The 25,902-nt window shown below is 46.1% G+C and overlaps 1 protein-coding gene across 1 annotated transcript in view; it reads left to right on the plus strand.

The window, feature by feature from the left end:
* The first annotated feature begins 21,890 nt into the window (after window positions 1–21,890).
* Window positions 21,891–25,902, plus strand: part of RCC1L (RCC1 like) — a 109,593-nt gene continuing 105,581 nt past the window's right edge. Inside the window, exon 1 of the mRNA XM_069226912.1 lies at window positions 21,891–22,758. Within this exon, the coding sequence (XP_069083013.1) occupies window positions 22,471–22,758 (288 nt within the window). The 5' untranslated portion in view covers window positions 21,891–22,470. The remainder of the gene's footprint in view (window positions 22,759–25,902) is intronic.

Raw genomic sequence — 25,902 nt, forward strand, 5'->3', positions numbered from 1 at the left:
CAAGGGGGGTTAGGTGCTTATCCATAAACGCAATATGGTTTCAAAAAGTGAATCTAAATTTGCAGGTCCGGTACAGTCACTGGTAGTGCTATGTTACTGTTATGGTAGAACAAGGGGTCTGAGGTTGTTCTCAAACCAGACCAAGAAGAGATTTTACGTAAGAAAAGAAAACTTGTGGATAACTCAAATGAGGAAGATTTTACTGATGTAAATCCCCCTCCCTATCTTATATGGTTAATTCCCCCTGTGGCCCATATTGTACTTTAGACATTAAATTGCTATACATATATGTTAGCAAAGAAATGTAATCATTCGGGCTCCTAATGAATCCATGCACTTCCACAGTTTGTTATGTTCAACCAGATCGAATGCACAACTGAGGTCCATGAAACGTATGTATAGGTTGCCTTCTTTTGCCTTCATGCATTTCCCTACTGAGAGATTGAGGTTGAGACAATGCTCAACAGCCCGCAGTCCGTTCCTAAAGCCATATTAGGCACTTTTTGAAATATTATCTTCTTCAGGCCATTGTGCCAGTCTTTCTAGAATGACCCCCCCTAATAATTTAGCTGAGGAATCAATCTAAGAGATAGGCCAAATGCATTTCTGGTCATCTTAGTTAGGAGGGGTGCCCATAAAGCAGATAGAAACTTGTAAGGGTCTGAGGATTCAAGGTTAGGCCAGTATTATTTCTGAACAAACGGGCATTTATTGTTTTCCAGACTAAAGTAGGATCCTTAGTCACTGTCACCTGAACTAGTTTTGTCCAGGCCTCCTCTTCAAGCTCTCTTTTTTCTGTCAATTAGTGCCCTTTTACATCTAGTCCTATTAGCCTGAATATCAACTAAATCCCTAGGGTAGCAGTGTAGCAATTTAATAAGGCAATTGTGTGCATGGGTGCAATTCTGGTTAAACAAGCCTTTGCTCTTGCTCTCTTTCCCCTTGGACATCCTAGTCAGAGGTTGGGTTATATAACGGAAGATGGGTATATGGGCTTCCATTGTCTGCTCATGGTCATCCTGCTGTGCCAGGACAATTAAGAAGTGATCTATATTCGTAGTTAGTCTGTTGTAAATCTGGAGGGATTCACTCATTTCTGCTGGGCCAGGGTTATATTTAATACTTTACTTGTCAGTTTTACTGGTTGCAGCCTACATTTTATTTTTAAGATCAGTGGGTTATGGTTGCTAATACACTTTTCCCCCACCTGATAATTAGTGGGTATAATCCTTTCATTCTCTGGGGTAAGAATCTGGTTGATCTTGCTTTTACCTCCTCTTCCAATAAAGGCTGGGGGTTGAAGTTCATAACTGGAACAACAACTGTCTGACATATTTCAGTTAGATTTAAACACTAAATAATGTAAAGCTGGTCCATATGGACAGTGGCTGAAAGAACCATTAGCGTCACAAAGGCAACACACCTGTTTAGAAGAAACAAGACATTTAGTAGCATTAAATGCACCAGCCTATATCATAAAAACATCCTTTGAATGGTGACAGATTAAGTGATCCAAATCATTTTCCTAAACTTTAACCACTTCAAATCTTGAGGAGTCAAATATATTCTTATAAAAGTTAATTACTAGGATGTCATGGTTATCATCCGAGGTTAGTAGCACAAATTGGTAGTAACATGATAATAAAACCATTTTTGTTACTCTTAATAATATTCTAGTAGAGACCAGTACCATCTTACCTTCTTTAGCCCTACCCTTATTGGTTTGTGTAGCTGCTGTAGAAAAGGATGTAAACCAATCAACATCAAACGAATGAATAAGCGAGGTTTCTTGAATATATATTATCTGTGCTTCATTCACATATTTTAGCCAGTAAAATCATTTCCAAGATATCAAGCCAGCGTGCCTGTCAGGGCCATCAGGACTATATCAACCAACAGCAGCAGGGCCCATGGAGGCGGTCCCTGCTGATTCTGTGTACCTGGGCATGTGAAGCCGCTACAAAGCGCATCACAGAGACCCGCTACGCGGGACAGACAGCAAGCTAAAGTGCCTACCAGGGCCATCGGGACTACATCTACCAGCAGCAGAGGGGCCCCTGGAGACGTTCCCCACTGAATATGTGCACCTGGGCAGTTACAGGCGCTACAAAGCGCATTACTGAGTCCCGCTCCGTGAGAGAGACAGCAAGCCAGCGTGCCTGCCAGGGCCATCAGGATTACGTCTACCAGCAGCAGGGCCCCTGGAGGCGGTCCCGGCTGACTCTGTGCACCTGGGCTGTTGAAGGTGCTACAAAGCGCATCACTGAGTCCTGCTGAGCGGGACGCGCCCGCGCAAAGCCTGGGTCTAGGGCAAGCCCATCCTGAGCTCATCAGTGCCTGGAGGATGTCGGGCTGGGCCACCCCTCATGGTTTCCCTAGCAGTTATAGACAGGTGAGCACTTGTTTTTAGAGGCCACTGTTCAATTGGATAGGGATATGGGTAAGGAAAGCTTCAAGACGAAAAGGGCAAAGAGAAAGACACTGTCCATAAGCCACCAAGAGGAATACATTGGATTCTTATTTGACTCGGTTGATGGGGGCTGTGACTAAGGTAATAGATCTTGTAGAGAGACCGCTGTCTTTGGATGAGAAAGAAGGCCCCCACCCTGCTGATCTTATTCAGACTGCCCTCAAATCGCCTGCAGAAAGGGGTTCCCTCAGTAAAACGTGCTTTAGAAGCCCTGGATGGATCTGTTAATGCTTCCGCTGCTAAACGAAAATGTAAAAATAATCGAGCAAATGGTGGAAGGTCTGTACACGCAATGTGAGGAAGCAGGAGCTAACCGGGGCTACTGAAGGGCCCAGGACCACGGATCCAATTAATTGGGAGGATATTATGGAAAAATTCAAACTTATAGTAGACCAGTGTGTTCCCCCCTTGATAGTTAAGATGCATAGCCTTGAGCCAGTGGTCACAACCACGAAGAAAGAAATGGACAAAGCTAATGGACTTTTGAGGGTAAATAATGCTCAAGAGACAGTTATGGACCTTAACAATTTGACTGGGAAGGGGGGGAAATTCTCTTCTGGACTCAATCCGGGATTCCACTTGCCATGCCTCATGTATCAATAATGCAACAAGATATTGTTTTATAAAAGGCAGAAGGGAAGAGCTAAAACGGATGAGGGAAGGGCGAGTTTTTTTAAGGGATCAGGGGAGATAAGGAGAATAATGGGAGAATTGCCCATAAAGGGCAATTCTCCCATTTGTTTTTAATCTACCTCCGGCATGTAGTCCAGATGTAGCTTTAATGACCGGGCTTCCATAACTTACTCCTGACACTGAGGAGACCACTGTTCAGCTGCATAATAAAGTGAGCCACAGTTTGGTTTAAAATACCAACTTTAACATAAAGGAATATAGAGATATTCTATTTGTCAGGAGGGTCAGGTGGGTGGTCCCAGCCAGTAAACATCTGAAGGGGGATTGCGTGGTGATTAATTGCAAATACCCTGCAATGGTAAAGCGACTGCTCCATAGTTTTAATGCTCAAAACTCCCTGGAATGTGCCATAGGTCTTGTGCCATTAGACCTGTTTTATAGACATTTGCAAATTCAGCATAGGGAAAGTTCTATCTCCCCTAAGAGATCATCTGAGAGGCCAGCTATTCCTACCCATAATCCCTCCCACTGACAAGAGCCTGGATAACAATGATTGACTTTCTAACTCTTTTGATTCATCCCTATTTGTATAATGGAGGAACCATTGCAGTTGGCGCAACTAATAGAGGACAAGGAGAATTTAAATCAGGGTTCTGTTCTGAAATTATTAGTTGGAATATAGCTGGTATTAAAGCCAAAATGTAAGACGCGAAATGGCTACACTTAATTACCCAGTATGATGTGATTATAATACAGAAAACTTGGGCGCAGGAAATTCTCTTTGTGGATGGGCTTGAGAGCTTTTGTGTCCCGGTAAGGTTGTTACAGGGCAGAGAGTACAGGGAGGACTAGTCACTATGATTCGTGTATCCAAATTGCTAAAAGTTATTACAGTACCCCTGAACATAGGGGAATCCATGTTTTGTAGATAGTGGCGTCAAGAGACTTCAGTTTTTTCTTGGTTAACTTTTAGAATTCAGTGTGTGAACTTGGCTGCTAAACAGATTCTCTATCTGAGGTGTTGTTTGTTATTGAGGATAGAGCTCTCTCTAAAATGCAACATTTTAATCTAGTCTTGGGAGAGAGACTTAAATGCCAGGGTGGGCTGCATTCCTATTGATTCTGACCCCTTTGAAAGGAGAGGTTCCTGTTCCTGTCTGTCAAGGGCTGATGAGAGGGGCAGAAGATTAAATTATGTCGTATCCCAGGCTAATCTCCGCAATGTGGGGATTATTGGGGGGGGCAACATTTTGATTAAAAAAACAACCTTTGTTGGGTGGGGTAAAGGGACAGTTATTGATTATGTTTTCGTTTCAAGGTCCTTGGAATATGCTACTTTATCAAGGGGAGTTGTTATGGACACATGTTAAAGCGATCACAATCCCAAAGTGCTTGACCTGTCAATACCTAGTGCTGTGAGACATTTGAGAAACCCTTGTTTATCTGGTTTGATTACTAAGGACAAGGGGCACAGAATCAAATGGCATAGAAACTCGTTTCCTGTCCTGTTCAGCTCACTTTTTAGGGCCAATAAGGGCTTGCTAATGGAGCCATTGCTTGCAGGAGACTCTCCACCAGAGGGGGCTTTGGGGGCATTCCAATCTCTAAATCATTCTGCTAGACAAATTATGCAAGAACTTTCGGGACATTTTAGGCCTATAGCAACTGGATAATTTGATGTTAGGTGTAGAGCTACAAATCAACGATTGAGGGCAGCGCTTATTGCGCAATCAAGGAGGATTTCTCCCACTCTACAGCTGCCTACAAGTTGGCTATCCAGGACAGAAAGCTAATTCTAAAGGAGGAGGTTTGGGATAGGTTGTTTACTTGTAATTAGGGCTTCCGTTTTTCCGTTTTTACTGATTTGTACAGATAAATACAGACAGAAAACAATGTGGTGTTTGTCTGTATTTACTTTTAAAAGCAGAAAAACACAGAAAATTGTGATTCTTGTGAGCGAATCTCCATGCTTTCCTTCATGACTTCGAGGTCAACAGCTGAGCAGGTAAAAGCATGAGAAGTTAAAAAACAGGATGAGATTTCCTTACATATAGGCAGTTTGCATATATTTGTATATACTGCTAACATTTATCTGTGGGTGTAGTATTTATTTATATTTGGCTTCTAAAATTAGCTAAAACACCACAGGCATGAAAGTATGAGTGCATGCTTGTCAGTTAAATAAATGTGGAAGTATACCATTTTACAACTCCATTTATTATCGAAAACACAGAATAAATACATATAAATACAAAAATAATTGATTTAAAATAAATATGGATAAAAATGTTTAAAAAATAAATACCATACAACCTGGAGCCCTACTTGTGATAGAGATTCCAAAGGGTCCTGAAAGATAGTTAAGGGTGGGTGTTTGGCTCTACCCAAGATTATATTTGTACTAAGATAACAGAGCAATGGTTGTCTCATTTTACAGGGATCTACTTAGAGGAACTCTGAACATATTGAGCATGATAGAAAAGGCACCAAAGTTCCCGCTAGATATCAAGTTTGAGGTAGAAGAAGTTATTTTGGCTATTCAAAAAAGTCCCTCAAATAAAGCACCATGCCCTGATGGGGTCCCTGTAGACCTATATAAGATAAATATTTCTTTTTGGGCCCCTTTGATAATGAATGTCCTAAATGCTGCCGCCAAGGTGGGTATCCCTAGGACCTGGAAAGTTGCCAACATTGTACCTGTTTGGAAAAAAACATAACAGGCCTATTTCCCTTTTCAACTCGATTATTAAAGTGGATTGAAGAATCATTCTGAATAAAACTGAAAAATGGGCTCAGTCAAATAATTGTCTTAGTCCAGTCCAGTATGGGTTTAGAGAAGGAAAGGCACAATGGAACAGTGCATAAACCTTAATTTGTTGATAGGAAAGTATGTGGTGGCCAAAAAGGGAGCCATTTATATGGGGTTTACAGATCAGAGCAGCACCTTTGACCGGGTTAACTGGTCAAAGCTGTGGATCTTATTTGTTGATTTAGGAATGCTCCCAGCCCTGACTGATTTAATTCGTGCTCTTCACAGAGATACTGCTGCAACTGTCAGGTATGTTCAGGAGGGGGAATGTACGGATAATTTTAACCCCCCACGCAGGGCAAGGCAAGGCTGTGTTTTGGCACCCCTATTATTTTTATTATGTAACAATGGGCTGGGGAATTATTTGGCGACAAAGGGGAAGAATCTGCCAAAGGTTAAAGCTTCCTTTGTTCCAACTCCGCTATACGCAGATGACAGATTATTGCTCTCTCGCACCCAAAATGGTCTTCAAGGATTGGTGGATTTGTTTGTAAAATTTATGGACGATATTGACCTTGATAGCAATACAGCTAAAACTCAATTTATGGCATGCGGGAGGCAGCCCGTTAGACTAAGGCCGACAGTTATTAAGGGGTAGGCCATTACAAAGGTCAGGACTTTCTCCTATTTGGGTATTGTCTTTGATCAATACAATAACTGGATTCCCTGTCTGTCTGATGGGTGTCAAAAGTTTAATCAAGCTTGTGGTGCACTATTTAGGTTTTCAGGGACCATAGGGAGCAAACCAATTGCCCCACTACTCCAAATATACAAAATGAAATGTTTGCCGGTTCTTACTTATGGGACCGCTATATGGGGGTACCAAAATGGTAATTGAATCAACAGGAGGAAAACCGGTTCTGTAGGAAACTGATTGGTGTGGGACCAGTTAGTCCTAGCTCTTTTGTTCATGATGAGTTAAGCTTGCGATCTATGGAAGATTATGTAAAACTGGCCCCTTTACTTCTGTGGATATGTGTCTAGAGTGGGGAGCATTCATCTTTTAGTAGAGAAGTGATCCTAGATTGTCTGGATTGTGATCATAGGTACAAAATCCCATGGCTGATGTATGTTAAAAATCTAGCCGCCTCTCTGGGCTGTCAAGTATTATATTTTTTATCCCAGCTTATTACTAAATGTGCTGGAAAGAAGGTCAAAGAGTTATTTTTAAGGCAGACTGAATAAACAATGGAAGCTGAGGTTTTCAAAAAGCCTATTTTCAGAACATGCAAGATTATTCAAACTTGTATCGGGCTAGAGCCATATCTCTCCCTGGTCAGAAGTCCATGGGAGATACCTTTGCTTTCTAAATTTCAGCTGGGTACGTACCGTTATAGGCTTTGCTTTCCGCCTGATCAGTATGATTCTAATTCTCTATTAAAATGCCCCTGTGATGATAGTACGCCACAGACATTGGAGCATTTAATCTTACTTTGTAAAATGTATGAATTTCCTCGAAGAAGATACCTGGTGCCTATTTTAACCCCTTCGCTGCCAGGCCTTTTCCCCCTCAGATGTCAGGCCCTTTTTATGCTTAGGCCTTCATAACTTTTTGTCCACATAAGCTACCCACACCAAATTTGCATCCCTTTTTCCCAACATCCTAGGGATTGCAGAGGTACCCAGAGTTTGTGAGTTTCCCTGGAGGAGACCAAGAAATTAGTGAAAATGTCGTTGTTTTTTTAAAATGGGGAACAAGGGCTGCAGAAGAAGGCTTGTGGTTTTTTCACTGAAAATGGCATCAACAAAAGGTTTGCGGTGCCAAAATCACCTTGAATCAGAAAACCACATTTTTCAACACAATTTTGGCATTTTACTGGGACATATCTCATTTGTACTATTTCTTGTGCTTTTAGCCTCTTCCAGTTAGTGACAGAAATAGGTGTGAAACCAATGCTGGATCCCGGACAGCTAAACATTTCTGAAATGTAGACAAAATTCTGAATTCAGCACGGTGTCATTTGTGTAGATCCTACAAGGCTTTTCTACAGAAAACAACAGCTAAATTAAAAATATATTGAAATTGAGGTAAAAAACAGCCATTTCTTACCACGTTTTACTCTATAACTTTTCCCTGAGATGTCAGATTTTCAAAAGCAATATACTGTCACGTCTGCTGGACTATTCTGGTTGCGGCATGTAGGTTCATCAAGGCCCCTATGTACCCAGAGCCAATAAATGAGCTGCACCTTGCAATGGGTTTTCATTGTATACCGGGTATACAGCAATTCATTTGCTGAAATATAAAGAGTGAAAAATAGGTATCATGGAAACCTTTGTATTTCCAAAAGGGGCACAAGATAAGGTGTTGAGAAGCAGTGGTTATTTGCAAATCTCTGAATTCATGGGTGTCCATAGTAGAATGTGAATTAAAGGTCATTTCTCAAATAGACGTCTTTTTGACACACTGTCTTACATTTGGAGGGAAAAATGTAGAGAAAGACAAGGGCAATAACACTTGTTCTTCTATTCTGTGTTCCCCCAAGTCTCCCGATAAAAATGGTACCTCACTTGTGTGGGTAGGCCTAAAGCCCGTGACAGGAAACCCAACATGGTCACATCACATTTTTACATTGAAATCTGACGTGTTTTTTTGGAAAGTGCCTAGCTGCTCAGCCAGCACCTAGGGAAACCTAGCAAACCTGTGCATTTTTTAAAACTAGACTCCTAGGGGAATCCAGGATGGGGTGACTTGTGGGGCTCTCACCAGGTTCTGTTACCCAAATCCTTTGCAAACCTAAAAATTTGGCACAAAAAACACTTTTTCCTCAAATTTCGGTGATAGAAAGTTCTGGAATCTGAGAGGAGCGACAAATATCCTTCCACCCAGCATTCCCCCAAGTCTCCCGATACAAATGATACCTCACTTGTGTGGGTAGGCCTAGTGCCTGCGACAGGAAATGCCCCAAAACACAACGTGGACACATCACATTTTCCCAAAGAAAACTGGCCTGTGTTTTTGCAAAGTGCCTAGCTGTGGATTTTGGCCTCTAGCTAAGCCGGCACCTAGGGAAACCTAGCAAACCTATACATTTTTTAAAACTAGACACCTAGGGGAACCCAGGATGGGGTAACTTGTGGCACTCTCGCCAGGTTCTGTTACCCAGAATCCTTAATAAACTTCAAAATTTGGCAAAAAAACACTTTTTCTCACATTTCTGTGATAGAAAGTTCTGGAATCTAAGAGAAGCCACAAATTTCCTCCCACTCAGCATTCCCCCAAGTCTCACTTGTGTGGGTAGGCCTAGTGCCCGCAACAGGAAATGCCCCAAAACACAGCGTGGACACATCAACATTATCAAATACTAAACTACCTGTTTTTGGGGGCAGACACCTGCGTTTTTGGTCCTGGGCTCAGCAGCCATCTAGGGAAACCTACCAAACCCAAACTTTTCTGAAAACTAGACACCTGAGGGAGTCCAGAGAGGTGTAACCTGCATGGATCCCCCAATATTTTCTTACCCAGAATCCTCAGCAAACCTCAAATTTAGCTAAAAAATAAAATTTCTCCCACATTTCTGTGTGGGCTCACCGCACCGCACACATTTCCTACCACCCAACGTTCCCCTCAGTCTCCTGGTAAACAATTACACCTCACTTGTGGAGGTGGGCCAAGTGTCTGTGACAGGGAAGAGCCAAAAACATGTCGAAAATGAGGGGGAACCAAAGCAGGTCCAAAAGGGCAGTTAGGAAAAAAAAAAACGTTTTTAGGCTGACAAGTGGGGCAGACTTTTTATCGGTATAGCTGCGACAATGCTGGGTGGTAGGAAGTTTGTGGATTCCTGCAGATTCCGGAAGGTTCCATCACAAAAATGTGTGATTTCAAGCAAAGTTGGAGGTTTGTAGGTCGTTGTGGATAAGAAAATGGTGCAGGTGCATGTGAAGCACACCACCCTGGGCTCACCCAGATGTTTAGTCTCGTAGATTTTACTACACTGCAGCGTCCCAAAATCCAAAAAGTGCAGCCCTCACCATTCCAAGTGGGACGATTTTGAGAGTTAGACAAGCTCTCATGGCCCAAATGTAAAACCAAAACCCAAAATAATCAAATGTCCTCTTGATTGCCGTGGGATAAGATGTTTTAGTGTGCGGGGGGAGAGCTGAAAGACTGTTACCCCTTCAGTTGGGGTGGGGGCATAACCATGCCCATACTGGTTGGTAACGACCACCCCACTTTATTTTATTTTTTAATCCCCTGGCATTTCGTAGACTTTCTGCCTCCCCGGGGAGTGGATCAGGGGCTAATTGCCTCCTCAGCCCACCGGTGTGCAGAACAACTTTTTCCCTATTTGTTTGGGGTGGGAGTATGGCCATACCTCTACCCTCTTTTTTGTAAAAAAAAAATCTTCCCTGGTCTGTGGTGGGCTTTCTGCCCCCCTTGGGGGCAGGTGGGCCCTACACAAATAGGCCGATCTGCCCCCAAGGGGGGCAGAAATGGCCAACAGTAATGTGCCCCCATGGGGAGCGACCCTTGCCCAAGGGGCTGCCCCCCCAAACAAAACACACACACACCATTCCCTGGTGCCTAAGTAGTTTCCGGGCCCCCTGAAGGCCGATCGGCCTAATAGAAATAGGCCAATCTGCCAAATGGCCTAAAATAAATTTGCCCCCCAGGGGAGCGACCCTTGCCTAAGGGGTTGCTCCCTAACTGTAAAAAAGATTTTTTAAATAAAAATCCCTGCTGCCTACTGGTTTCTGAAGCCCTTGGGGCCAGATCGGCCTAATCAAAATAGGAAGATCTGCCCCCAAGGGGGGCAGAAATGGGCTGAAATAAATTTGTCCACCAGGGGTGCGACCCTTGTCTAAGGGGTCACTTCCCTTGTGTGAAATTGGCGCAGAAAAAATCCCTGGTATCTAGTGGTTTCTGCCTCCCTTGGGGGCAGATTGGCCTAAGAAAAATAGTCTGACCTGCCCCCAAGGGGGACAGAAATGCCCTAAAATAAAATTTCGCCCCAGGGGAGCGACCCTTGTCGAAGGGGTCGCTCCCTATTAGTAAAAGATTTTTTACAAATAAAAATCCCTGGTGCCTAGTGGTTTCTGCCCCCCTTAGGGGCAAATCGGCCTAATTAAAATAGGCCGATCTGCCTCCAAGGGGGGCAGAAATGACCTAAAAAAAAATTGCCCACCAGGGAAGCGACCTTTGCCTAAGGGGGACGCTTCCCTTTAGTGAAAGTGTTGTGAAAAAAAATCCCTGGTGTCTAGTGGTTTCTGCCCCTCTTAGGGGTAGTTTGGCCTAATGAAAATAGGCCAATCTGCCCCCAAAGGGGGCAGAAATGGCCTTAATGACAGTTTTCCCTCCAGGGGAGCGATCCTTGCCTAAGGGGTTGCTCACCACAAGTATAAAAGTCAAAAAATAAATTATCCCTGGTGTCTAGTGGGTTCTGCCCTACCCTAGGGGCAGATCGGCCTAATTAAAATAGGCCGATCTTCTCCCAAGCGGGGTGCAGAAAAGGCCTTAAAAAAATGTCCCCCCAACGGCCAAGGGGAGCGACCCTTGCTCAAGGGGCGCTACCCTTTACGTCATCAGACGTCACTGAGGGAAGTGGGGGGGGTGTTGGGGTTGAAGGGCAAGCGATTTCCCTTCCATCCCTGCCCATGGGAGGGGGGTGGTAGGCCCTCGGGGGGAGCGCCAGCGCTTCCCCTTCCCCCAGCCCCCGAGGGCTTGGTGCAGGATGTAACGGTTACGTAATCGGCAACCGAGCAGTGCTGTCGAGGACATAACCGTTACGTCCGTGGCACCCACGGGGTTAAGATCTCGGGACTTTTACCAATATAAACCAGCCTTCTGTTACCTCCTGTTGCTTACTGATTCTGCTGCTATAGGTGCTGTTGGAGCTTTTTTGAATGTGCTTGTCACCTGAACATTACACTGAACATGCAATGCTTGTTTTAGCACTGGTTTTATAGCCAGGGTTTATTTTGGTTTGTAAATCAGATATGTTAATATGTCATTTGTATATTTATTTGGTCTTTTTTATCATAACACACTTGTTTTATGCTACTTATGTACTTTTATGATTATTGAATAATTATTGAATAAAATTATTTCATTTATTCATCCGATCTTCTAGACAGGGTTTGTTAGCCACTCCAGCTACATTCTAAGAGACTACGAGTATTCTGATAAATTGTCTCCACAGTTAGTATGTCCTGACCTGTAGCTTCCTGAGTAATATTTTATGACTGCGCTCTATAAATTGATAAGCCCCTCTTAGAAGTTGCAAAATTAGTTTTATGTAATGTTATGTGTCAATCGAGGTGGTCCAAACATTCTATGGGGGTAAATCAATCACTGGTTTGGACTGGGTGGCTCTCACCTAGCAAACTATTGAGTCCTACTTGAATTATATTTTAAGGAGGGGAAAATGATCAGGTCTACAAAAATAGCCCAGAGGGATTGCTTTTATGTTACCCCTCAAGGGAGTACTCTGTGATTTCATATTTTGAGGAGTCTTTTAAATAAACTCAACCAAATAGGGGTCTCTAAAATTCAGGATTATACAATCACTCACTGATATTTTCTTAGAATTCCCTATCCAGCCGACTCTTCTCACCATCAAACTTTCTTCAAATAGCATTTTCACCTTGGGTATCGTTTGTGCCAACCAATGAATAGCTTTTAAATTCTTCCCAGGATTCACTACATGTAGGCCTCAAGCCGGGAACCCTGGTTAAAATCAAAGCATAGGATGTAGCCTCTGCTGGAAGATGTAACATATCCTTTGAACATTGCTGGCTTTATTCTTCTAACACGTAGGAAGATGATTCCCTATTTCTGGTAGGAGCTTCAAGTTGTTCTGCAGTGTCTACAGAATGCTGACTTTTAGAGTGCATACGCTCTATCTCTTGTTGGGCTGAACTTGCTTGTACTCTTGTACTGTTATCTCCTTTGAGGTCACTGTTTTATCATTTTTGTGCCTCCAATTGCAGCCTCATTATTATGTCTAAATCCTTGTCAACTTGGGGTACTGTTCGGTTTCTCTAATATGTTCAGGATGCTTGCAAGGCTTGTTTCAATTTATAGATTACTCCCTCTAAGGCCAGTTTAACCACAGTCTGCAAATTTTTAATCACTCTTTCATGGCTTGTACATAAGAAGCTATGTATCTTCCCATTATATTATCTTCCAGTTGCCTGGATGTTTTGTTTTGGTTTTGTTCTGGCCACTTTTCTTTTTGGCAGGTGGTGGATTCACTATTGATGTAGAGAGATTTAAAATTGGGGAAAGGGGGCATTTGCGACACAGTGATTGGGTCTAGGAAGTGTCTGCCAAAGGGTCTATTGTATTGCCTCCGGAAACTTCCACTGTCACTAAGGACTCAGAGACCGCCCACTGAGTGGCCTCCAGTCTTTCTTCCAATTTCCTTTGTTATTGTAGACATTGCACCCGAGAGGAAATTTGTAACAGCATTTGAGGTGGTAATATTACTGTCCTTTGTGTCAGCTTTCATTGTTGTTTTCCTCTTACCAATTTTTAAGTCAAACAATGAAACTATGCAAAGGTACAGACTTACTGACTTTAGGATAAGATGAAAGGGTGGTGGCCCAGCCTAGCCTCATCAGCCGTGGATGACGCAGATGGGCCCGCTCTTGGCCCGGTCTTCCCACAGCTGCATCCTGAGCTGTAGAAATCTCCTCCACCTTTAATGCGCCCACAAGGCGCGCATATTCCTAAGCTCTCCAGGTGCATACCAGTGTGCCCGATATTAGCACTCCAATTGGTGCTAGAAGCCACATACACCCATTTCCCTCTTCTCTTGAGAAGATGGAAATCTTTTCCGACTTACCACACAGCTATTGCTTGATGTGGGGTGTGCACATATACAAGAAGACTTCATGGACTGAAAATTAAATAAATAAATTATTTTGGTCGATTTTCATACTTTCATACAGTCTTTTTGATATATTATATGAGACGGCTATGGATATAATGAGGACTAGGAAATATATGAAAGCTACTAAGTATATTTCACAGATTTGACTGGAGGAAATTGTTCGCTTAATTGTACCCTGAAGAAGTCCCATGCAAGGGACAAAATGCGTTTTCTGTTTCCGTGTAGATTTGTGATGATTTTCAGAAAAAGAAAATAAAGAGAAGAATCTCATCAAACTCACATATGCATATGGAACTTTTGGACTGTTATTTTGATGTGGTGCACCTCTCCAATTGATCATGCATTTGTAGTCCCTGTTTCAGGGGTGGCACCTTGGCAGCAGGTGCCGGTAGTGAGTGCACACAAAAGTAATATTGATGGTTTAAAAGTTACTTATTTTGGACTTTTGGGTCAGGTGCAGGTTCCTATAGCCCGCTGCCTTTTCTGTGTTGTATATCAGTGTCAGGTAGGTGTCCGCACTGTGGAAGCCTCCTCTTCCTTTAATGCGCCCACACAGAGCATGTAATCAGCAGCCACCACCCCTAGCAACAAGGAGAGCATAAAACTGTAGTCCGGGCCGCCAGCAGGAACAAACTGAGTCAGGTAGGCATCCCACGCTCCGTTTAATGCAATTGTTCAATTGAATCAACCAAAGTAAATCAAAACTACATTCATAATGCATTTGCTTGTTAAATGCAAAACTGAAGCACAGAGCCACTTTCCTGTCTTCGAAGGCTGCCCCACCATTGTCATGAGTGCTAGATCACTTGGCATCACCCTTCATAATTGTCTCAATCTTCACACCCACATAGCAACCGTAGCCAACAGTTCACAACCACAACTTATGCAGCTTTGAGGCATCACACAATTGATTCTGGAACAAGACCTCAAAACAGTGGTGCAGTCTCTCATTCTGCCCACTGAGAGCAACACTAGATGCTGCAGCACGCTTCGTCTTAGGTCTCAAGAAATTTTACCACATTTCCTCTGCCCTGCTAACCATCCAACGGCTCCCCATTGAAGCACGGGCCCAATATAAGATTTTCTAGCTTACGCGTCAAGAATTTTCAATTCTATTAAGGACACGGGGGCGAGGATTATGCTTTCTATTTCTTTACTGAAAGAAACACAGCAGCCAATAAACGTTTAGATAAATCAAAAACTACAAATCGCAACACTTCCAGTAGTCCATTCCGACCAATCTCTGGTCAACAGCCCATATAAATGTACTTGTGTCTAAAGTCCTTCCTCTTTCTTTGCAACAACATAGCAAACAACTTGAAGAATCAAAACTTGAATCCAACCAGAAACACCTTGTATGGCTCCAACCGTCCACAATCCAAATTGTTGTTCCTTGGAACCTCAATCCTTAGACGTTCTTGTTATCCGTACCTAATAAATAAAAAACAGATTGGTAGTGAAAGGCTAAAAGGGAGGGAAAATCATGTTAAATACAGATATCAATTATGCATCACCAATTTTGATACCTTATAGATGAACTAAATATTAAACATATTAGTTAAATACATATCACAAAGGGTGGGATAATCCTCGCCTCCGTGTCCTTAATAGAATTGACAATTCTTGACGCGTAAGCTATAGAAGCCATCTGAGACAAGATCTGCGCCGAGGATTTAGGTCCCCCAGAACCCTTCTGGGCCCTACTCATATCTGCAATCATAGAATCAGGCACTCTGGCATGAGAGGGTCCACTCATCAATTCTCTCTGTCCAAAACGCACCAAAGGTTGCGTAAAAGGCTTTAAAGCTTTAATAAGGGCTTGATTCAAATCAAATCAAATCATTAACATTTATAAAGCGCGCTACTCACCCGTGCGGGTCTCAAGGCGCTAGGGGGAGGGGGTTACTGCTGCTTGAAGAGCCAGGTCTTGAGGAGTCTCCGGAATACGGATTGGTCCTGGGTGGTCCTGAGGCTGGTGGGGAGGGTGTTCCAAGTCTTGGCCGCCAGGTAGGAGAAGGACCTCCCACCCGCTGTGGAGCGGCGGATGCACGGGACGGCGGCGAGAGCGAGGCTGGTGGACCGGAGGAGACGGGTGGGGGCGTACAAGCTGAGGCGTCGGTTGAGGTATTCTGGTCCCTTGTTGTGGAGGGCTTTGTGTGCGTGGGGGAGAAGTCGGAAGGTGATCCTTTTGCTGACTGGGAGCCAATGCAGGTGTCTCAGGTGGGCGGAGATGTGGCTGTTGCGGGGTATGTCGAGGATGAGGCGGGCGGAGGCGTTTTGAATACGTTGCAGACGTTTTTGGAGTTTTGCGGTGGTCCCAGCATAGAGGGTGTTGCCGTAATCCAGGCGGCTAGTGACAAGGGCGTGGGTCACGCTTTTTCTGGTGTCGGCGGGGATCCAGCGGAAGATCTTGCGGAGCATGCAGAGGGTGAGGAAGCAGGAGGAGGACACGCGTTGACTTGTTTGGTCATGGTGAGAAGAGGGTCCAAGATGAAGCCGAGGTTGCGGGCGTAGTCTGAGGGGGTCGGTGCGGTGCCAAGGGCCGTGGGCCACCAGGAGTCGTCCCATGCGGTCGGGGTGTTGCCGAGGATGAGGACTTCCGTTTTGTCTGAGTTCAGTTTCAGACGGCTGAGCCTCATCCAATCTGCGACGTCCTTCATACCATCTTGCAGGTTGGTCTTTGCGCTGGTGGGGTCCTTGGTGAGGGAGAGTATAAGTTGAGTGTCGTCGGCGTAGGAGGTGATGATGATGCTGTGCTTGCGTACGATGTTGGCGAGGGGGCTCATGTAGACATTGAAGAGTGTCGGGCTGAGCGAGGAGCCTTGAGGGACGCCGCAGATGATCTCGGTGGGGTCTGAGCGAAAAGGTGGGAGGTAGACTCTTTGAGAGCGGTTGGAGAGGAAGGAGGCGATCCAGTCCAGGGCCTGGCCTTGGATCCCGGTGGAGCAGAGGCGGGTTATTAGGGTGCGGTGACAGACGGTGTTGAAGGCAGCCAAGAGGTCGAGGAGGATGAGGGCGACTGTTTCACCGTTGTCCATCAGGGTTCTGATGTCGTCTGTGACTGAGATGAGGGCGGTTTCAGTGCTGTGGTTGGCTCGAAATCCGGATTGTGAGGGGTCGAGAAGGTTGTTGTCTTCAAGGAAGTTAGTAAGCTGTTTGTTGACGGTCTTCTCTATTACTTTGGCAGGGAAGGGGAGGAGTGAGATGGGGCGGAAGTTCTTCAGGTCGTTTGGGTCAGCCGTAGGTTTCTTTAGTAGGGCGTTGACTTTGGCGTGTTTCCAGCTTTCGGGGAAGGTAGCAGATGAAAAAGAGGAGTTGATGATGGTCTGGAGGTGCGGGGCGATGATGTCGTCGGCTTTATTGAAGATGAAGTGTGGGCAGGGTTCCGAGGGGGCGCCAGAGTGGATAGAGTTCATGGTGGTTTTGGTCTCTTCAGTGTTGATGTGGGTCCAGGCGTTGAGGGTGATGGCTGGGGGTGTGGGTTCAGAGTTGATCTGCAGGGTCTGGTGTCCGAAGCTGTCGTGGAGGTCGGTGATCTTGCGATAGAAGAAGGTGGCGAGGGAGTTGCACAGGTCTTGTGAGGGCGTGATGGCGTTGGCGTTGGGGTTGGAGAACTCTTTAACGATGCTGAAGAGTTCTCTGCTGTTGTGGCTGTTTTTGTCCAGTCTATCAGTGAAGAAATTACTTTTGGCTGCGCGGATTAGGTGGTGGTGTTCGCGGGTAGCGTTCTTGAGGGCGGTCATGTTGTCAGCGGTGTGGTCCTTACGCCAGGCTTTCTCGTGGGCGCGACAGGTTTTCTTTGATTCCTTAAGGGTGTCAGAGAACCAGAGAGGTTTTTTGGTGTTGGCCTGTCTTGGAGGGCGTCTGAGGGGAGCAAGGTTGTCTGCACAGTTGGTGATCCAGTTCGTGAGGCTGAGGGCTGCGTCGTTGGGGTCGGTGGTGAAGGTAGGTTGGTTGTCGATGAGCGTGGAGAAGAGCTGTTCTTTGGGGATTTTGTTCCACTGTCGACGAGGGATGGGTTGAGTGCGGAGGTGGCGGGTCTCGCGTCGGAAGGTGAAGTGGACACAGCTGTGGTCGGTCCAGTGTAGAGCGGAGGCGTGGCTGAAGGAAACGTGTTTGCTGGCGGAGAAGATGGGGTCAAGCGTGTGTCTGGCGATGTGGGTAGGGGTGTTCACCAGTTGCTTGAGGCCGAGGTTGGCGAGGTTGTCGAGCAGGGCGGTGGTGTTGGGGTCGTTGTTCTGTTCTAGATGGAAGTTGAGGTCGCCGAGGAGGATGTAGTCTGGCGAGGCGAGGGCGTGCGGGGAGATGAAGTCGGTGATGGAGTCGCTGAAAAGGGCGCGCGGTCCGGGGGGGCGGTAGATGAGTGATCCTCTGAGGGTGGTCCTGGGGTCAGTGCGAATCTGGAAGTGCAGGTGTTCTGCGGCGAGGGGGGTGTCTTCGGTGGAGGTGGTGACGCTGATGGAGTCTTTGAAGACGATGGCGATTCCTCCTCCTACTTGGTTGGTGCGGTCTTTCCAGGAAATCTTGTAGCCTTCGGGGATGGCTATGGCGATGTCTGGGGCCGAGGAGGCGTTCATCCAGGTCTCCGTGATGAAGGCGACGTCCGGTGCTGTGGAGTCCAGGAGGTCCCAGAGTTCCACGGTGTGCTTGTGGACGGATCGAGCGTTGACCAGGATGCATTTGAGGTGGTTGATGGCGCGTGGGCTGGTGGTCGTGGTAGTTTCGTGGTGGAAGATACGTTTGCAGGTGTGACATGCGAAAGGTCCATGGGTACGTTTCGGGTTAGCTTGGAAGCAGGTGCTGGAGCGCCCTGGGTTGAGGGCGTGGAGGGTGGTGAGGTCGTAGCGGAGCAGCGGGGTTTGGGAGTGCTGAGGACCAGGGGTCGTGGCGCTGGGCGCAGGCCAGGCGCGGACGGGCCTGCATGTGGTGACCCAGGGCCTGTACCAATCTTTCCTCCATCTGATTATCATATGGCTCCTCGGCCTCTTGGTGATAAAAATCATCCTCTTCTACATAATGAGCCATCTCAAAGATGCAGAAAGAAGAAGGAGTTCAATAAAGGGGGGAAGAGGCCCCAGCAGGTATCACAAATGGAGAAAAACTCAAATGCCCAGGAGAGAAAACTCTCAAAATGGCCCAATAAAAGGTGGAGGGAGCACCTGCCAAACTTCCCTAAGGCAGAGCCTTTGGATCGTAATTACCGCCCCTTCGGGAGGTCTTTAGGGGAATAAACTGTATCTTCACTACACATCGCACCGCTGACGAGATCTGAAAAGAAAAGCTTTGGAACGCGTCAGCACCAGTGCGCGTGTGCAGCGCAGAAATAGAGAGAGGACTAGCCTCTCTGAAAAACAACACCAGCACTTGTGAGGCTCTGTAAAGAGCCACGATTAACTCTCCTGAGCTTGGGGAAAGCCCCGAAGGGAGTCCCCAAGCTCGGTCGGCGTCTCTGTCGTCTCTGCGCTCGCTGCACGCGAGCGCCTAAATGAAATTAAATGGTACAGCGCGTGAGGGCGGACGGCGAAAACCTCCAAAGTGGAGTTCACAAGTGCCGTTCACCCCTGCTCCCGCTCCACGGCCATGTACACATTATAATTCATACAAAACAAACACAGTTATAAAAATAAGACAAGCACTTAACTATGGCTGCAGCAAAGAAAGAGGAAGGACTTTAGACACAAGGACATTTATATGGGCTGTTGACCAGGGATTGGTTGGAATGGACTACTGGGAGTGTGGAGATTTGTAGTTTTTGATTTATCTAAACGTTTATTGGCTCCTGTGTTTTTTTCAGTAAAGAAAGAGAAAGCATAATCCGAAGCCTCTGGTCCTGACATAGAATTCAAAATTGTTTGCATTACCCACAGAGCGCTGCACTCCTCCTCACCCTCAATCAATCAATCAATCAATCATTTGTAAAGCACGCTACTCACCCACGAGGGTCTCAAGGTGCTGAGGTGGGGGGGGGGGTAGGGGAGCTGCTACTGCCAGGTCTTGAGGTGTCTCCTGAAGGTCAACAGGTCCTGGGTCTGCCGCAGGTGGATGGGGAGGGTGTTCCAGGTCTTGGCGGTGAGGTGGGAGAATGATCTGCCACTGGCTGTTGTCCTGTGGATGCGTGGAATGGTGGCGAGGTTGGCAGAGCGGAGCTGTCGGTTCGGGGTGTAGAAGGTGAGTCGTTCGTTGAGGTATGCTGGTGTGGCGTTGTGGAGTGCTTTGTGAGTGTGGGTGAGGAACTTGAAGGTGATCCTCTTGTTGACGGGGTGCCAGTGCAGGTCTCTCAGGTGGGCTGTGATGTGGCTGCGGCAGGGGATGTCGAAGATGAGGCGTGCGGAGGCGTTCTGTGTGCGTTGCAGTCTTTTCTGGAGATTGGCCGTGGTTCCCGCGTAGAGAGCGTTGCTGTAGTCCAGTCTGCTGCTGACGAGGGCCTGGGTGACCGTCTTTCTGGTTTCGGTGGGGATCCACCTGTAGATCTTGCGGAGCATGCGGAGGGTGTTGAAGCAGGAGGATGAGATGGTGTTGACTTGCTGGGTCATAGAGAGCGATGAGTCCAGGATGAACCCTAGGTTGCGTGCGTGGTCGGTAGGCGTTGGTGCGGCTCCCAGTGTGGCCGGCCACCAGGTGTCGTCCCAGACGGAGAGGGTGGAGCCGAGGATGAGGACCTCCATCTTGTCCGAGTTAAGTTTCAGGCGACTGTTCTCCATCCAGTCGGCGACGGCCTTCAGTCCTTCGGGAAGGTTGGTTTTGGTGGTGGCGGGGTCCTTGGTGAGGGAGAGGATCAGCTGGGTGTCGTCGGCGTATGAGACGCCGACGATCTAAACGAGAAAATGAAAATATACAGAGCAAATTGGGGTTGCAGAAATGCCCAATCCCTGCTCCCGGAACTTCCCACCTTCAGGCGAGAACAATACATGAACCAGTCTTTCTCTGGTAGCGCCGCTAGAATCTGGAACTCTCTGCCCCTCTCACTACGTCTAACCACCTGCCTAGCAACCTTCAAAAAGGACTTCAAGCTCCTCCTATTTGACAGACATGTGGTTAATTGACTCTGGACAAGTCTTATTTACTTTCTCCATTGTGCCCTGACTGCCTTTGTTAAATTGTCCATCAATCAATCACGTCCTCTGCCCTGTCGTTGTAACTGTCTCTTATGGTAACTGTATACATACTCTGATGAGTTTAACTTCTTTTAAAGTAACCCTGTATTCTGTGTGTTGTGAAGTGCTGATGCCTTCGGGCCATGTCTGCGGAGTGTAAAATTGTAAAAATAAAATAAACTGGTAACAAGGTGCCATTTTGGTAAATGGCAGGGGGTTATCTGGTAAACTTGAATGAATTTTTTAAAGTAAAGCCTCTGGCACAAGGGAAGACATGATAACCTGCGCTCGGAAGTTTCTTACACAAAAGTGGACAACACAATTCGCGCCAGACACGTTAACCAGTCTTCGCTTTTTAGTTAAAAAAAAAAACCTCATGTCCATATTTATGGGGGACATGCAAAAGTCCTTTGTTTAAAATTCAGGAATGACACCACAGGACGGCTAGCCGTGTAGCAATAAACTCTAGAGTCAGTAGCACAGTACCAAGTCCTCAAGACTCTTTCATCAGGAACGTGCATAATATGAGCGAATGCTCACCCAGAAATCAGCTCAATGTGGCGCCTTGTCTCTAGAGAAACCTATGAGTAAATAAAGTAACTTCTCATTTGCAGGACAACATGGTTAAAAGATATGCAAACTTTAAGGACAAGTGGCATGGTGGGAGCAAATAGCGTGCAAGTCAGCAGCCATCTTGGAATGTACATATATATTTATATTAAAGTATGTCTTTAATAAAAGGTCAATTTTTAAATGTAATAACTACTTATACCAGGTGTGTCACTTGATACACACCACACACCTGTTTTATGTATGTGTAGTTTAAGAAAAAGATTTGCGCACTTGTATTTATTTATTTCAACATGCTGACTAATATTGGGAATCTCGATAACGTCATTACTGTTTTGATTATTAAAACAGATTAATAGGCGGCATTTGTGCAGCATGTCTACCGACATTTTAGCCGGTGCGGTCAAGCGACATAAAGCCGACCAGTAGTTTGTTCGCGGCGTGTCCGTCCTTAATTTCCATGCTTGCCGTGCCAGTACGTAAAGAAGCAAGGCTGCCCCCTTCACATCATGAGCCGGGTTGTAAACAGATCCCTGCTGTGTCGTGCCGACGCGTTTTCTGCAGATAGCTACCGAAGTTCTCTGTTGACTGAAGAATTTTATCGTCAGATGTAGAAATTGTAACCGCTCGCCAATGGCGGAGTTGTACTTTCCTGTTCCAGCACTTATTCTTCCTGCACTTTTATTTCCTGCGTTTGGTTTTTGTTGTCCTTTGGTTAAAACCAATCTGTGATGTGCCTGACCAGCCCCAATCCTTTTCCCTAACCAGACCCAGTAGAATATAGTCTTTTTTTCCTACCTCTTTTTTTTTTTTTCTTTCATATAAAATTCTGCACTTTTTCGCACATACTCAAGTTGTCTTCCTGCCCGTTAATGTTGTTGTTCTAGCGCTTACTGTCCTGTGAGCTTTTTGTATATCGCTTAGGTCTGCCTGACATTTCGTTCTTGCTAACCCTGACCCTCACTTTCCCATGCCCAGTTCTTTTGCTTTTTTGAGTGAAAGACTTGGCATGTGTTGTTCCTGGAGTATACACAACGTAGCGCCTGGTCACACCCAGTGATGCACATGGCGCTAACCGTTCTGCCAGGTCTTGCAAGGCTTCGCCCTCTTCAGATCAGTGTTCCCTACAGGCACCTCGCCCAGTTAGCTGGAAGCAGGAATGACGTTGAGCCCTTACCAACGTTTAAGTATGTTGGTGAGAGGGCCAAAAGGAAGGACAGAGTGTTTGTCTGGGGTTTCTCTTTCACAGGGGCCCTCGGTATTCCAAGCTTCGTGGTTCCGGACACCGGCAGGAAAACACCTAAGAAGATGCAGCTTACTCCGTACCGACTGGACGTGGATGAGAAAGTAAGTAATGTTCTCATTCACCTGCTACCCCTTATGAACGTGCCGGAGGAAAGTCCTACCTCCATAGTAGGTGTAGGGTAGCCGGATTTTGAACACCAAAAACTTCAGCATTTTGCATCGCCACTGCATAAGTAACAAAATCCACCAACATAGAAAATTCAGACAAGGAAGAGTTAAGGGAAAAGAAATGCAACTTTATAGGGAGCATATTCTGATATGACCTGATAACTAATCCTGCACTGGAATACATAACAATTTCCCTCTGCTTTCAGTCAGACCTTTCTGCAAACCTGGACATGTGCTAAATCTGATGACACTTGCCAGGTCAAATGGTGGAAAAATTGGACTTTACCTTCAAAACTGGGATGCAAAGTCACATAAGTAGGTAAAGATGCGAAAGTAAGTGATCTGTTACCACCTAGTAAACATACAGACTCATCCCAGATTGTGGACTGTGGGTAGAAGGCATGTTGATGCATGTACATATGCACTCAACAAGCACTAATTTCTGGAAATCGTGGTGGAATTTCGATTGCCAAAGTGCAACTGTATTCTAGGTGATCCATTTGTTGGTGTGTGTGTTTTTTTTTATTTTTAGGAGGAGATGGGAGGGCTGCTGAACTGGATAAAAATCTGGTTTATTTCGTACCCATTCCCAATGGTTATTGTGTTTAATAGTCTCATGTGGTGTTTTAATATAATTGTCTAACCCTCTGGAACCTTTTTTCTCGTGCACCTTAGCATGAGGCAGATCTGTATGAAGTTCAGGAGAGGACTGAAGGCTCTGTTCTGTCCACCCATGTTATTTGAAATTTTCTTTCAGACCTCAAAGCCTTACCTACAGAAGCATCAGACTAGGCAGGCTCCCCAGACAAACTAATGAAAGAACATATAACAAATGCCCACTGGAGATTTGCTCACCCCTACCTTTGCTAAAAAATGATTGCGAACAGTCTCATAGAAGTATGATTTTGATGGCTGCATTTAGTCGAGTGTTCAAAACCCCCTAGGTAAATGTCAATTGCTCTACATAAGGCTTTCTAATGTCGAATTAAAATACCTGACTAAGCTGACCATCTGCTACATTCTTCAGCCACGGTAGACGAGACACAACATGGGATAGAAGGTTGGTCAAAGCCAAGAGTGTGGTGCCTGCCCTGTGGGATAGAGAATGGGCCTCTTGTATCACCCGGCTATTCACGTAAGATTTTTCCACCAGATAGTTCATCCTCAATAGAAGTATAGGTCTTCAAACTCCAGAAGTAAAGGCTAAATGGCTACAAAAATTGCCATTAGCTCTTTCCAGTTGAATGACTGACTTTCAGGATGGCCTTCTGCCCCTGATAACCTTACTAGATACCAACAGGCGTAGAGCCTTTCTGCTAGTGGCCATGTCAGGGGAGACTTGATTTCCCCTATCCCTTTTGTATCTTTGGGAATTGCTACAATGGCTCCTTTGTGCACCAGCACTGCTGATTTAAATTCTGCACACTTCTCTGGACAGCAGGTCAATCATGTTAGATAAAATAGGCTCTGGGGGCTGGGTGACAAAGTCTTTTCACTAATTCATATAGATAATCTATGGGACATGCTCATCCTTGATTTCAAAAGTAATTTCTGACAGATCTAGAAAATACTGCTACTGATGAGAGGAATCGCTGATGCTTGGGCTTCATAGTTCGATATTAGGAGCTTCTGACGAGTAGGTGGTTGTGTTAGGGCTCTGCAGAGATCATACCCCCCTGGCCACTAGGCCAGCCACAAATTGCATTCTTGGTGGTCTTTTGCCAGAGGAAAGATCTAGACCTGACCAGCAAATGTAAAAAAAGCTGAAATATCATCTTTTTCTCTGCTGCTTGTTTGATTGATTGTTAGTTGAGAGTGAAGCACGTTGGGTCCAAGGATATGATACCAACCAGAGCCCTCTTGTTAGACCTATCAGCTCTTGGCATGGTTTCCCCTGTCTTTTGGCTTCTGGTTGGTTTATCCATGATTGGCATATCTGATTTACTAGTAAGTCCCTAATGTAGTGCACTATGGTGGTCATTCTGACCCTGGCGGTCTTTGACCGCCAGGGCGGAGGACCGCGGGAGCACCGCCGACAGGCCGGCGGTGCTCCAATGGGGATTCCGTCGGACCGGCACCACTGGCGGGCTCCCGCCAGTGTACCGCCGCCCCATTGAATCCTCCACGGCGGCGCAGCTTGCTGCACCGCTGCGGGGATTCCGACCCCCCCCTACCGCCATCCAGATCCCGGCGGTCGGACCGCCGGGATCCGGATGGCGGTAGGGGGGGGTCGCGGGGCCCCTGGGGGCCCCTGCAGTGCCCATGCCACTGGCATGGGCATTGCAGGGGCCCCCGTAAGAGGGCCCCTACATGTATTTCACTGTCTGCTGCGCAGACAGTGAAATACGCGACAGGTGCAACTGCACCCGTCGCACAGCTTCCACTCCGCCGGCTCGATTCCGAGCCGGCTTCATCGTGGAAGCCTCTTTCCCGCTGGGCTGGCGGGCGGTCTGAAGGCGACCGCCCGCCAGCCCAGCGGGAAAGTCAGAATGACCGCCGCGGTCTTTCGACCGTGGAACGGTAATCTGACGGCGGGACTTTGGCGGGCGGCCTCCGCCGCCCGCCAAGGTCAGAATGAGGGCCTATGTGTGTCCAGCGCCTGTAAATCAAATGCTTCTAGTGGGCCTGCAGCACTGATTGTGCCACCCACATGAGTAGCCCTGTAAGCATGCCTCAGACCTGCCACTGCAGTGTCTGCGTGTGTAGTTTTGAACTGCCAGTTTGACCTGGCAAGTGCACCCACTTGCCAGACCCAAGTCTTCCCTTTTACTACATGTAAGTCACCCCTAAGGTAGGCCCAAAGCAGCCCCATGGGCAGGGTGCAGTGTATTTAAGAGGTAGGACTTGTACTGGTATATTTTACATGTCCTGATAGTGAAATACTGCTAAATTCGTTTTTCACTATTGCAAGGCCCAACTCTCCCAGAGGGTAACATGGGGATTACCTTGAGATATTTTTTTAAGTGTAATTTCCCATTGGAGGCAGATAGAGATATGGGGTTTGGGGTCTCTGAACTCACAATTTAAAAATACATCTTTTGGTGAAGTTGGTTTTAAATTGTAAGTTTGAAAATGCCA

The sequence above is a fragment of the Pleurodeles waltl genome, chromosome 3_2 (genome assembly GCF_031143425.1).
Source record: "Pleurodeles waltl isolate 20211129_DDA chromosome 3_2, aPleWal1.hap1.20221129, whole genome shotgun sequence".
In the NCBI taxonomy this organism is placed as follows: domain Eukaryota; kingdom Metazoa; phylum Chordata; class Amphibia; order Caudata; family Salamandridae; genus Pleurodeles; species Pleurodeles waltl.